Source organism: Zonotrichia leucophrys, chromosome 21, assembly GCF_028769735.1.
Source record: "Zonotrichia leucophrys gambelii isolate GWCS_2022_RI chromosome 21, RI_Zleu_2.0, whole genome shotgun sequence".
In the NCBI taxonomy this organism is placed as follows: domain Eukaryota; kingdom Metazoa; phylum Chordata; class Aves; order Passeriformes; family Passerellidae; genus Zonotrichia; species Zonotrichia leucophrys.
Window position 1 is genome coordinate 952,628 of NC_088190.1, and position 13,827 is coordinate 966,454.

The 13,827-nt window shown below is 51.6% G+C and overlaps 1 protein-coding gene across 4 annotated transcripts in view; it reads left to right on the forward strand.

Annotated features, from left to right (window-relative positions):
* The window catches only part of PIK3CD (phosphatidylinositol-4,5-bisphosphate 3-kinase catalytic subunit delta), a 34,872-nt gene that overhangs the window by 16,906 nt on the left and 4,139 nt on the right, over positions 1-13,827 (forward strand). For 2 of the 4 annotated variants that reach the window (XM_064730753.1, XM_064730752.1), the window contains exons 2-19: positions 1,471-1,544; positions 1,908-2,071; positions 2,755-2,983; positions 3,629-3,852; positions 4,628-4,807; positions 5,408-5,557; positions 5,849-5,938; positions 6,544-6,765; positions 9,530-9,626; positions 9,921-10,051; positions 10,646-10,705; positions 10,851-11,018; positions 11,497-11,618; positions 11,778-11,921; positions 12,132-12,231; positions 12,797-12,975; positions 13,178-13,287; positions 13,548-13,626. In XM_064730753.1, coding sequence (XP_064586823.1) covers positions 1,931-2,071; positions 2,755-2,983; positions 3,629-3,852; positions 4,628-4,807; positions 5,408-5,557; positions 5,849-5,938; positions 6,544-6,765; positions 9,530-9,626; positions 9,921-10,051; positions 10,646-10,705; positions 10,851-11,018; positions 11,497-11,618; positions 11,778-11,921; positions 12,132-12,231; positions 12,797-12,975; positions 13,178-13,287; positions 13,548-13,626 — 2,426 coding nt within the window. In that variant the 5' untranslated portion in view covers positions 1,471-1,544; positions 1,908-1,930. The remainder of the gene's footprint in view (positions 1-1,470; positions 1,545-1,907; positions 2,072-2,754; positions 2,984-3,628; positions 3,853-4,627; positions 4,808-5,407; positions 5,558-5,848; positions 5,939-6,543; positions 6,766-9,529; positions 9,627-9,920; positions 10,052-10,645; positions 10,706-10,850; positions 11,019-11,496; positions 11,619-11,777; positions 11,922-12,131; positions 12,232-12,796; positions 12,976-13,177; positions 13,288-13,547; positions 13,627-13,827) is intronic. The other 2 variants (XM_064730755.1, XM_064730754.1) reach the window with 2 other exon arrangements.

Below are 13,827 nucleotides of genomic sequence, written 5' to 3' on the forward strand. Positions count from 1 at the left end.
TTCAGTTTCCCAAGGCAAAGGGGAAGAGGGAAGTCAGGCAGTGCAGGAGCACCCATCTAGGCAGAGCTGGCCTCATGAAAGAACTGTCTCATCAGATCTGAGCTCCAGCAAGGAGAACATTCTGAATTTAGCAATGGGAAGGGGAGAGACTTGGTAAATGATGTATTAGAAACTATGAAAATCCTGAGTTATTCTTCCTTTGGTATATTCACACCAGGAAAAAATCCTGCATCCTCTGAATCAGGGAGTTTGGCAAGACAAGGTGCTGAGCTTGAACTGACACCGTAGTGCTCGTGGCTTAGGCAGGCACTTCATATTCTCTGGGATGTGATGCCAGATAGAAATCCTCAGCAGGAGGAAGCAGCTCAGCCTTGGCTGTGTCTCTGTCTCTGCTGGTCAGCCGAGTTGTGGTAGTTTGCTGATTCAGGCTGAGGTAGCAGATACACCAGAAACCTGCTGTTTTTAGTGTTGATGGTCAGAGAACAAGGCCAGCTTGTTCTGCTTTATTCAAACTGGTAAGCCTTGCCTCCTCCCCCCTTGCTGCCCTCCCTGCAGGCCCGGGGTGGTTTGTGGTGATGCAGGCTCTGTGCTGAGGAAGCAGGACAGATAAAACACAGCTCGTGTTTCTGGGAATCCTGACCTCACTGCTGACAGGGAAGTGGTGTGCTCCCAGGAGCTGGCAGATAAGCTGCTGGGCTCCTTGTGCCTGCTGGGGCTCCTGAGGAGCTGCCAGCAGGACTCTGTGGTTTGGGAATCAGCTGCACTTTGCTCAGCTCCGTTCCAAGCCCCTACAGCCACGGCTGCAAAGCTGTGCTTTAAGTTGTGAATGGGGAAATGCTGTGCTGGTTTCATGGGCTGAGGAGAAGGGACACAGACTTGCTCAGGGCTGAGCACCTTCCAGGCTGTACCACTGGCATGTTCCTCTGCTGACCTGGCAGGAAAGCGGTGAGAGGGAATTGGGGTGAGCTGGTTTCTTTGCTGGGATGCTTGCAGAGAATTGGTTGGAGCCACTTCCCTCCCAGTGCCAGCAGTTCCAGCGTCTCCAGCACGTGGGGACACCACTGTGCCACTTGCCACATGTGCAGGAAACCAGAGGTTTTATTGCTGTAGCATTTTGCTTGTGGGCAAATAGATGGAGACTTTGTTACAGGCCTTTGAGAAAGGAAATGTCTGACAGGCTGCTGGTGAATGCCTTTTGTGTCATCCTGTGTTTGGAAACAGCAGCTCGTACCTGATAGCGTTCAGATTCTTGTTCTCTTTGCATTCCTTGGATGTGCTGGAAATAAATTGTAGCATCGTGCCAAGGGACAGGCTGCAGATGGAATTAACAAACTTATTCTGCCTGCCTCACCCTTCAACTTCATTTTTCTATACTTGTAGAGAGGAGATGTACAGCAGAGTATTATTTGTTTGTGTGTATAAATTGCATGCATACTTGGAACCAGCAACAACCCTTTCTCCCTCTTGCAGACTGGAACTGAGCTCTGGAAAAACAAAGTGGAGCTTGGAGCATGTGGCCTGAGGATTGCCTTACACAGCCAGGGGTAGGAAATTGCTGTTTCTCTTGGCTGCTTGGTCATACATGAGCTATTGGGACAATGTCCTTGTTCTCCAGAGAACATAATTCTCTTATTTCTGTGTCAAATGAAGGTGTAGATGTTAATCCTGGCCTAGAAGGGATTAAGAGAGGGTTGCATTGAAATAGAAGCAAATGCTATAGTTACATGTGGCTCAAAGGCACTGAAGTGGAATTTTTACTAATTTACTAACTTTTCATGAGCTTTAAGGCTGTGCTGACCTTCCTTTCTTTGGGTTCTTTTGCACATTAATTTTCTACAGAGCCCAGCCCAGAACTGAGCAGATCACATGTAGTCAACAGCACCAGATTGTTTTCCCTTTTGTTGCAGGTGGTAGCTGAGCAGTGAGCAGGATGCCCCCAGGCATTTACTGCCCTACGGAATTCTGGTCCAAGGGGGAAAACCAAAGCATCCAGGTGGACTTTTTGCTGCCCACAGGAATATACCTAAACCTCTCAGTGCCCTGCAATGCCAGCCTGGGCACCATCAAGCAGGTAACAGCCTCCTACCAGCTTTGGGTGACAGTCTGTGTTACAGCCAGGGTCATCCACTGCAGAGCTCTGCTTCCAGCAGCAGGCTCTTAGGATGAGTCAAAAAAGGGATGTGAAGTCATGTGAGAGTGCTATCCACAGGGAGAGAAGCATCCTTGGGAACTGGATAGTGTTGACAAGACTTGAGAAGCTCTTGGCTCCTGTCCTTGGCATCCTGACAGATTTCATGTTACTGGGGGCAAGTTACTTAACCCAGTTTTGTTTCCAGTGTGAGTAATTGCTGTGTTGCACAGGACCAGAGTCAGCAGGTGCTTACTGTGAGATGTTCAGGTGGGGGTTATTTAAATGCTCAGGCTGAGGGATTGACATTGCCCGAAACAACAGGCAGGCATGAAGAAAGGAAGTCAGTTAAAGGCACCTACAAATAAACCTGCCCAGCAGTTCAGCACCAGCTGGAGCCACCAGACCTGGCTGAGGAGCAGCCTGGGAGAGCCAGGGGGCTGTGGGGAGCTTGGGTTGTGCTCTGCCTTAGCTGTGTGCTGTGGGACAGTGGCAGGGTGAGGGCTGGACAGGCCCTGGGGGCAGCTGGGTGGCAGTACGGAGGGTGGCAGTGTGTGCTGAGGGACAGGAGCAGGGTGACAACAGCAGGGTGACAGCAGTGCAGTGACGGTGGCATGTCCCCGCAGGTGCTCTGGAAGCACGCACAGTATGAGCCGCTGTTCCACATGCTCAGCGACCCCGAGGCCTACGTGTTCACCTGCATCAACCAGACGGCCGAGCAGCAGGAGCTGGAGGACGAGCAGCGCCGCCTGTGCGACATCCAGCCCTTCCTGCCCGTGCTGCGCCTCGTGGCGCGCGAGGGAGACCGGGCCAAGAAGCTCATCAACTCCCAGATCAGCCTGCTCATCGGGAAAGGTCAGCCCGCCCTCATGGGCACAAAATGGCGGCTGGCTCTGGGCACCAGCTTCATGGGGCACAGCAGGCGCGGTGGCACAGCCCTCATGGCCGCACGGGGGCACACAGCCCTCATGGGCCCAGCATGGCTCTGAGGGCACACAGCCCTCATGGGCCCAGCATGGGTCTGGGGAGCACACAGCCCTAATGGGCCCAGCATGGCTCCGGGGGCACACAGCCCTCATGGGCACAAAATGGCGGCTGGCTCTGGGGGCACACAGCCCTCATGGGCCCAGCATGGCTCCGGGGGCACACAGCCCTCATGGGCCCAGCATGGCTGCTGGCTCTGGGGGCAGAGATATTTCTGTTGGGCACAGTGATATTTCTCACTTTCCGTCCTGGACAGCTTGGCTGCAGGGTGGGACACTGGTACAGCAGCAGGATCCTGCAGGGCATGCAGGGGACACTGCCTGTGCAGGGCCAGGGAAGGGGGTGCTGCCTGCCCTGGTGGCAGTGCCACTGCACATCGTCCATCAGGGGCTGCTGGCAGCTCGGCTGACTCTGCTTTTGGCCACGTGTTAAACACGTGTTCACGTGAGGAAAGGGCTCATTTCCCCCACTGGCTGCAGATGCTTATTTTGCCCTTCTCTCCTGCTCTGCACCCAGGTTTGCACGAGTTTGACTCGGTGCAGGACCCGGAGGTGAGCGAGTTCCGCGCCAAGATGTGCCAGTTCTGCGAGGAGAAGGCGGCCCAGCGGCAGCAGCTGGGCTGGGCAGCATGGATGGAGTACAACTTCCCCCTGCAGCTGGAGCCCGCCGCCAAGGGCCTCTCCTCTCTGCAAATCCCCAACAAGAACATTTTTGTCAACATCAGGTTCCAGTCTGGCGGGGTAAAGCACGAAACTTTCCTGTCATGGCGTTTGGTGGTTTGTGCTTTTCCTTTGGAAACCTCTGTGTGTGTGTGCAGACAGAATAATGTGTGCCTGCACAGTGATTGCATGTGTTCAGTGTTCATTCTCCAGATTGCTTTGCCTGTGGAGAAGGTTGGGAGGGAGCTGCTCTCCCTCCTGAACGTGCACTGGGTGTACTGGTTAGCTGGAAGCTGAGGTTGCTTCATGTACATGGGCTGGAAACCTTTGTGGGTTTGGGTGGGAAAGGAGCACAGAATCCAGTACTTGGCTTTCCTTTGGAAGCTCAGGAGCCTGCTCAGCAGACACTGCTTGCAGGCACTGCTCTGTGCTGCCTATGGGCCTCTGCTCCTGCTCCAGCCTGGGCTCAGGTTCTGCCTGTTGTTTCTGGGCATGAAGCAAGGTCACCCTGGCAGGAGAACAGCCTTCAGAGCAGTGTGTTTGAGCATGGAGACCCTTCCAGCCCCTGCCCTGCTGCTGCAATGACTGAGGGAAGGTTTTTAATGACTGGCAGCCACATAAACTGGTGATTCTGCTGAAAATTGAAGTTCCTGTTTTCCAGCCTTGTGCTTACACTGCTGAAACTTGCTCCTGCCCAGTTTGGCAGGAGGAATATCTCTGCTTACCATAGGCTGATGTGTGTGATTGTACCTTCCCTGCTGCTCCTCATTGCCAGCAGCAGGAATGCTGCTCCCTGTCTGTGCCATGCCAGCCCCGTGCTGGTGTCTGACACTTTGCTGTGCTGTTGGGATTGCAGGAGAGCTTCATGTTCCAGATCTCCCCCTGGGAGTTCCCCATCACCCTCATGACCTATGCCATTAAGAAACAGGCCACTGTGCTCCGCCCCGAGACCGTGCAGCAGCCAGAGGACTACACCCTGCAGGTGAATGGGAAATGTGAATATCTCTATGGGAACTACCCCCTGTACCAGTTCCAGGTGAGCCTCGTGTCTTGCTTTGTCAGTGGCTGTTCCCACATGGCCTTCTCTTGCTGGGGACATGGGCTGGGACATGTTGAGAAGGAGAGAGTGCTGTTTGCAGGGGTGCAGCACATCAGTGACAGCACCTGGATGCTATTTAGGGTGAAAGGTACTTCCAGCAACCTAACCAATCCTTATTTTTGGGGGGCCAATAGTCTAAGCCTGTCCCTGGGTGCCAAGTGCTGTGTAAATACATTTACAGGCTGTGGTTCTGGAAATATCTGCATGCTTGTATGGTGGGATGAGGGTTCTCCCATTGAAAGTTGGGCAAGTAATCCTGAATCATGTGCTCCTCTGGCAGGGCAGACTGCTGCTGGGAGTGCTGAATCCTCCTCAGTGTTTTCCCTTAATGCAGCCATTTGAGTCCATTGATGAAATGCCAGCTATAAAAGGCACTTCATATTCTCAGCTCTGGCAGCATGAGGCCAGCGAGCTGCAGGTTTCTAAAGCAAGAGGAGATAATTGAGAGCTGGGATTGGATTGTTGCTGTGTCCTTCCCGAGTCCCTGCAGGGCTCCTGCCCGGGCTGGTGGCTCTGGCTGACCCTGTCCCCTCTCAGTACATCCGCAGCTGCCTGCAGCGGGGCCTGACCCCCCACCTGACCATGGTGCACTCCTCTGCCATCATTGCCATGAGGGACGAGCAGACCAACTGCATCACCAGCCCCCCAAAGGCGGTCTCCAAGCCCCCTCCGCTCCCCAAGAAAAAGGTAAGAGGGGACAGGGACCCCTGGGCTCCTCTGCTGGGGACACACTGGGCTGGGCTGGGCTGGGCTGGGAAGAGAAGTGCTCCCTGTCCTTCTCAGGGCAGGTTCCCAGCTGGGAAATAGGGTGGCAATTTCCAGCCAGCCTTCCAGCCCCCTCCACAGCTTCCCTGGCTGTTTCAGGCTTCTTGCTCTTTTCTTGGGACCCAAAAGCATGGAATGGGAGATGAGTTCTGGTGGGGGCCTTGAGAGGCCTTTGTTGCATCTGTTTCTGATCAGAACCCTTTCTGTTTGCAGCCATACTATGGCTCTCTCTGGTCCTTGGAGCAGCCTTTCTACATCGAGCTGGTGCAAGGCAGCAAGGTCAATGCAGATGAGAGAATGAAGGTGGGGACTGGCTTACTCTGGGGTTTGTACCAGTCACAGCCCTGTGGTCTGTGTGGGGAGGACAGGGGGGGCTGGCAGTGTGACCTCACCTGCTCCTGTGGGGCTGCATTCAGCCCTTGGGCAGTCGCTGAGCTGCAGCACAACAGGGATGGGGATGGGCAGGGAGCAGCCCAGCACTGGAAAGAGCTGCTGCCCTGAGGTAATGGCGTTGTACAGGGCAGGGGACACCCAGCTCTGAGAGGAGTGATGGGAGAGGTGGTGGCTGGCAAAGGGAAGGCAGGAGGCAGCAGAGGCCTGGGATGTGTGGCGTGTTTACCATGAAGGGGGAAATGAGGAGAAGGGGAACAGCTGCCCTTTGGGAAAGGAAGGAAACTGGGCAAGAACGTGCCGCATTAATCAATATGCAAGTCTGCATGAAGTGACAAGATACCAATGCCCTCACTGAAGCTGAGCAAAGAGAGAGAGAGTTCACAACAGAGTGTCTGAGTGAGCTGGGAATGAGACAGGAGAGGGACACCCTGTCCAGGGGGAGCTGCCCTGTCCCCTTCCCCTGCAGCACACAGGCAGTCCCACGTGCTCACGGCGCTGTCCTTGCTGTCCCTCAGCTGGTGGTGCAGGCAGGGCTGTTCCACGGCACCGAGATGCTGTGCAAGACCGTGTCGAGCTCGGAGGTGAGCGTGTGCTCGGAGCCCGTGTGGCGGCAGCGCCTGGAGTTCGACATCAGCGTGCGCGACCTGCCGCGCATGGCCCGGCTCTGCCTCGCGCTCTACGCCGTCGTCGAGAAGGCCAGGAAGGCTCGCTCCACCAAGAAGAAGTCCAAGAAAGCTGTAAGTGAGGCCAGCCTGGGGCTGCAGATCGCATCTTGTGCTCCTGAACCTTTTTGTTTCAGAACGGTTTGTGTTATTAAAGCAGCGTACAGGGCAATGGCCAGGAACTGCTCCAGCAGGAACAGGAAGCTGAGAAGTGGCTGCCTGTAAGAAAGGCTGTTTATGTGCAATTTCTTCTCTAGAAAGACCATTGAGAAACATGCCCAGCATCTGACTGGACCTAAAGAGGAATCACTTATCTTGGTGTCCCTGTTTCGCTCTTCTGCAACTTCCTTGTTCTGTAGTTGAGGTTAAACCATCATCTCTGTTGCATTTTCTTTCTAGCAAGGTCTTTCCTGCAAATCCCCAGTGGAGCAAATTGCCAGCTAGGGAAGGGGAATGAATTGAGGAATGTAAGCATTGGTTATGGCAAGGTAAAATTACAGTGCAGGTTCTTCAAGGTCACTGTTCAGGTGTTGCAAACTGACCAAAGTGTTAAATAACCTTGGAAGCTCTTGATCTGAGCAGCTTAATCAGAGGTAGTGATATTTCTCACTTTCCAAAACTTCTATGCCATTAATAATTTAGTAACTAAAACAGATCCAACTGCAGCCTGTGATTTAATTGCTGATTTCCCAGAGTTGTAACATAAGCCTCTAGCTCTGTTCTTTATGAGCAGCAAAGGCATTTGTGCCTCTGCAAATTATTGTTTCTGTGACCACAAAGACTGTTCCCGTGCCTTAAGGAGAGGGTTACTCATGCCATCTGTGCTAGGGTGCAGAGCAATGAGGCACTGGTGAGTGTGATGGGAAGATTTCAGTTCTGCTCACTCCTCCTCACTGCTGGGAGGCTCACTGAGCCTCCTTGTTGTGCTGACATCAGTGGGGTTCTCAGGGCTGCTGTGCAGTCATGTCTGGGAGCAGCAGCCAGCTCACAAATCCTGCTTGTGGAGACCAATTTCTGAGTTGAAGACTTCAGACTGGAAACATTTTGAGGCCAGGACCAGGATTAACGGTTTTATTGTTGGGTTTCTTTTCTATTTAAGAATAGCAGAACCCCAGCTCTTGTTGGAGGCTTTTGTTGGACAGAAGATCTGATTCATCCACAGGCTGGATGGTTGTGGTCACACTGGAATAATTTTCAGTTTTGAAGCAGTCAGAAGGAAATCTTGCTGTTCTGATTGACAAAACAGAGCCAGTCTGTTTAGCTGAGTTGTTAAGGGGATTTTATTCATGTGTGTTCTGGTGCTGGGGAAAGGTGGGTGCATTCTGATGAGCTTTTAGTATAAAATCACAACATTCACCACAGCTGAGCACTGAAAAAAGGAATTTTTCCCCACGGTGAGCTACAGCTCTGAGTGAAGTGCCCAGAAATAATTTCAAATGATTGTTAAGGGCAGGTTAGCTGATATTTTTTTGTTTGTTTGCTTTGATTGTTTTTTTTTAAATTATTCAGAGGTTAATTCCATACATGTTGTTTATATGCAGCCTGTCCAGAGCAGATAGGTGGGACTAAATCATTTACTACCACAAAAGCAGGCATGTTTGCAGGCTGGCTGGATGAGTCAGAGGGTTAATGTCACCCAGAGGGTTGGCTTTCAGTGTTTCTGTAAATCATGCAGGAGATGGCTCTCTTTAGAGTGCTGGATCCTTGTTTTGCTGGACCTTATCCACCAGAAATCCTGCCTTGTGTTTTGGCAGGCTCTGAGCTGTGGTTAGATGTCATTTACTCTGTTAGAAAAGGTTATTGCTGCTGCTGGTGTTTTATTTGGCTTTTCCCTGTTGTCTGGAAGCTGATGTCTCAAATGTGATTTCACTGAAGATATTTGGAGTAATCAAATCAGCTCCAAGGTTTGTGAGAAGCTGCTTGAAGTGACTCATTTTGTCACGTTAGAGGGAAATGGGGGCTCTGTAACCTCCCCCAGTGCTGGGCTGTCCTGTGGGGTAAGGCTGCACTGCCTAGAATGTGCCTCAGTGGAGCCAGATGTGTCTCTGTGGTGCCTTCCAGCATGGCTCTGTTTGTGGGTGCCTCAGAGCAGGATTTCTGCCATGTAACCCCTTTTGCAGCTGTTTTCTGTGCTGTGCTCTGAGCTCTGAGTGCTGCTGCATGAGGTCAAGTGTTCCATTGGGGAACCTGACTGCAGGAAAGCTGAGCTCACTCGTGGAATGTGTGTCTGCTCTGGGGCTGGGAGCTGGGTGAGGGCAGGGGATGGGTTCTTTGTCTTGGCCATGTCCCAGGCACTTTTCTTGCTGGAGTCTCCCTTCTCTAAAATGGATTTGTGGGGTTTATTTTGGGGGTGTGGTGAGGGATTGGCAGCATAAAGTTTAATTTCTATAGATAGTGTTTATTATTGTACAAAGTAGCCAAGCCTTTTTTTCCTATTATGAGCTATTTCTGGCATCTTTTGCCTTGTTTCCCAAAATCGTGCCTGCTCTGTGTTCCCTGTTTCAAAATTAAAGTTCTTCTCCCTCCCCTCAAATGGTAAAATGTATGAAATGTGTAATAGTTTCCTCAAATATTGAGTGTAGAGTAGCAAGACCTTATTGGAAAATTAGAGATTCTTCAGCTTTGCCAACTGTCAGGTGGTGAAGTTTCAGACACATTTGTGGGGAGCGTTTGGTGCCATTTGGCACCACGCGAAAGACCCCAGGTTTTGGCAGGTGCCCGATGCCACCTTGCACTGTTAATTTAGGGAGTTCAGGAGGGGAGCAGGCAGGTGTCCATGTGCAGGGGGTGTCTCAGTGCCCTCGGGCAGGGCAGCCCCCCACGAGCGCTGTCTCCGCAGGACTGCCCCATCGCCTGGGCCAACGTGATGCTCTTTGACTACAGGGACCAGCTGAAGACGGGGGAGTGCTGCCTGCACATGTGGTCCTCCTTCCCAGGTACGGCACGACAGGGAGCTGCTCAGGGGCACCCTCAGTGTCCCCAGCACGTGGAGTGGCCTCTGCTCTGAGCTGGAGCCCTGCCAAGGCAAGGCTTTGTTGAGCTTGGCTTTGCAGGTGTGGCCTGACGGGTGGCTGCTCACCTGAGGGTGCCACGTGTCCCTCGCTGGGGAAGGCTCAGGAGGGTGAAGTGCTCGTGGCCGGGCAGTGCCCAGGGACAGCCTCTGCTCTGCTTTCTGCACCAAAGCTTTGCAAGATTTGGGCTCATGGGTTTTGTGTACTTTGTTTTTTCAGATGAGAAAGGGGAACTTCTGAACCCCATGGGCACAGTGCAGTGCAACCCCAACACTGAGAGTGCAGCAGCCTTGGTCATCTGCTTCCCCAGCGTGGCAGCACATCCTGTGTACTACCCATCCTTCGAGCAGGTGGGGCACAGGGACACTTGTAGGAATTCCCTCACTGTCCCTTCCAGTGGGGAACCTCTGGGGCAGCCGTCCACAGGGACTGGGTGCAAGTAAACTTGATTAATAGATATTGTTAACTGAAAATTTCACTTTTTCCTCTCACCTAATGGACCTTTGAGTGAATACTTTTCTGAGCTATGAATTACTGAGGTAAAGCTGCTCTCATAGATGAGCATTTGTTTAAAAAATGGGTTTAACTGAGCTGCCTTCAGACGGCATTAGGCTCTGTAGGAAGGAAGAGGAATAAAGGGGAAATGAGTGAAAGTAGGCAGCTCCCTCCCGTTCAGCAGAGTGATAACATGCCATGTGTGAGGTGGAGATTTTCCATCTGTCACTGCAACTGGCCAGACAAGTGGAGGAAGAGATGTGCCTGTTTCAAGGGAGGAAGGAGCTCTGTGCTCCCCAAGAGGCAGGGTCTGGCTCAGAGCCTATGCCAGGCACAAAGGGCAGCCCAGACAGGGGGCAAGGGACTGCCCTCCAATGCAGCACAAGGTGGTGGTGCCCACAGTTACAGAGGAACTGGGAGCCTTTCTCACCCTCTTTTTTGTGTCCCAGCTGCTGGAGTTAGGGAGGAATGGAGAACAGCCCCGAGCTGCCCCAGAAGATTCTGAGGAGGTGAGTCTGCTGGCATCAGTGTTCAGCTGCTGCCAGCCTGGTTTCATGGGCTGGTTTTCCCCCTTACCCCTGTCCCAGCACTTTCCCCCAGCCCTGCAGGGCCCCTGTGGGCTGGCTGAGCCCAGGGTGTGCCCTTGCTGTGCAGAAGCTGCAGCTGAAGGAGATCCTGGAGCGGAGGAGCCACACGGAGCTGTACGAGCACGAGAAGGACCTGGTGTGGAAGATGCGCTACGACATCCGCGACCAGTACCCGCAGGCGCTGGCCAAGCTGCTCATCATCACCAAGTGGAACAGGCACGAGGATGTTGCCCAGGTGAGGCTGCAGGGGCTGGCAGCCAGGGCTCCTGTTTTGGTCCATCTTTCAGTGTTTGCATTCCCGTGCTGTGTTTGGGAGCCTGGCTGAGCAGGGGTTTCACCGTTTTCTCAGGGAAGTTCCCAGCTGAGGTCTGGCTCTTCTGGGCTCTGTGTGGTTCTGGGAGCTGTCCCAGATTCATTTCTGGCCAACAAGGCCTTGTTTATCCCTTCAAGAAACTGGAGGCAAGAAAAAACCTGTATAATTCTTGGGAAAAAAAGATATCTGGATTGAATATTCTTGAATAATAGTAAGAGATCAGCACAAGACACCTCAATGGATCAGTTTTTGACCTGGTATCTGCAAACGTGCTGTGAGGCATCTATAAATAGTGATGCCCTGTAAGGAGCTGCTCTTTCATCAGTAGAATTTCAGATTTATATCCATTGTCATAAAAGCCTTGTTCCTTTTTTAACTATTTTCTCTTTGGTCATTACAGATGATTTCTCTGCTTCAGACCTGGCCAGAGCTGCCTGTCCTGAATGCCTTGGAGCTGCTGGATTTCAGCTTTCCTGACCGCTATGTTGGTTCCTTTGCCATCAACTCCCTGAAGAAGCTGACGTAAGTGCTGGCCCCAGGGGAGAGGCAGAGCCCTTTCTATTTCTGCTCAGGGCTGCTGAGGGGCTGTGAACAGCAGTGACAGCCTTGCCTTTGCAGCTTTTACAGAACACTGTGGCAGTGAAGACAAGGTCGTGTTTCATGTTTCCTTTCTGTGCACAGGGATGATGATGTGTTCCAATACCTGCTGCAGCTTGTCCAGGTGCTCAAGTATGAATCCTACCTAGACTGTGAATTGACCAAGTTCCTGCTGGAAAGGGCATTGTCCAACCGCAAGATCGGCCACTTCCTCTTCTGGCATCTGAGGTGAAGAGCAAATCTTGGAGGCTTTTTCTCAAAAATCAAGGGAAAACAGCATTTACTGAGTCCTTCATTGCTCTGTGAAGTGGGAACTGCTACTTTTTACCTCGGGTGCCTCAATAAGAATTATTCCAGGAGGACACAATATTGTTTTTTATTAATTTCTTTTTGTCTTTTGTGGCTCTGCTCTAACTGCTCTGCCTGCTCCCTGCCCAGGTCAGAGATGCACGTGCCTGCTGTTTCCCTGAGGTTTGGGCTGATCCTGGAAGCCTACTGCCGGGGCAGCACCCACCACATGAAGGTGCTGATGAAGCAGGTACTGATTGCTTTGGGCCTTCTCTATCCCTTGGGGCTGCTTCTCAGCTCTTGGCTTGCCCAAATTAATGTTACCAGGAGTACAGAAAAGCCTTTGAGGGCTGCTGGCTTTGGGGGTCTCACCCACACAGCTGCAGTGTGTGTCTAGAGTGGTCTGAAATGTGCAGACCACTGCTGTTATACACCAGCTGTTCAGTGGGAGCTGATCACAACCAGAACTCTCCAAAAGCAACCAAGGGCAGGCTGGGCTCTGAGTCTCATCCTCTGCACTTTTCCAGCCAGGGCATCTCACTTCTTCCTTTGGAGTGTGGTAATGTGCTTTATTCCTGCTGCAGCCATTATCCTGCCATGCATTTGTGCCCAGCAGAGTATCCACAATTAATCATGGATCTTCCTCAGGCAGATACTGCTAAATTTGTTTTGCTGCAGTGTGTGAAATTGCTACAAATTGAAGAGGAAGTAAGAGATGGAACCAAGGTTTACATTTCACAGGATATTTAAATGTTTTTAACCTTTCTCCAGGAATTTCCTATTTGTTAACCCTGTTTCATCCCTCCCATTTTCAGGGAGAAGCACTGAACAAGATGAAAGCTCTGAATGACTTTGTGAAAGTGAGTTCTCAGAAGGCCACCAAGCCTCAAACCAAGGAGATGATGCACATGTGCATGAAGCAGGAAACCTACAGGGAAGCCCTTTCCCACCTCCAGTCCCCCCTGAACCCCAACATCATCCTCGCTGAAGTTTGGTAAGGGACACATCTGCACGTCTGAATTTGTGAGAATTTTGTGCTTTGTTTCACACTGGAGCCAGGCTTTGGGTTATCCCAAGGTTCTTTGCTCATGGGAGTCCCAGGTCCATCAGTGGGTGGAGTTGCTGTAGGACTGGCAGCTTGGATGGTTGATATTTTAATAGATGGAAACTGAGGATATTATTTTTATTTCCTCTAGTGTGGATCAGTGCACCTTCATGGACTCCAAAATGAAACCTTTGTGGATTGTGTTTAATAGTGAAGAGACAGGTGGAGGTGGAGTGGGTATAATTTTTAAAAATGGAGATGGTAAGTCTTTATTATTCTTGTGAAAATATATCTTTTAGTCTCAAGTATTTACTGGGTGAGTGGGCCTAAATCTGGACCATTAAGATGTTGTGTAAATTAGGAACTTTAATTGTTTTGGGTGAGTTTTTTGGTAGTAATCTGAAAATTAATATTAATTCCCCTCTATATTTCACCTGCTTCCCCCTTTAATTAAGATTTTAGTGCAGTAATTGGATACCTTTGAACAGTAAAATGATATTTTCCTCTGCAATGCTGCCCAGATCTGCGCCAGGACATGCTGACTCTGCAGATGATCCAGCTGATGGACATCCTGTGGAAGCAGGAGGGCCTGGACCTGAGGTGAGCAGTGTGCCCACAGCTGTCCTGCACTGACAGGGCGCAGGGGCTGCTTTCTCTGCAGCTCCTTTTGCCCCAGCAGCTCTGTCTGCTGTTCTGGGCAGCTTCTGTGGGCTGGGGAAAGAACTGCAGAGCAGCAAGGGAGGAGACAGGGCAGGCAAGGGAAAGCTTAAACATCACCACGGTGCATTTGTGGGCAGGATT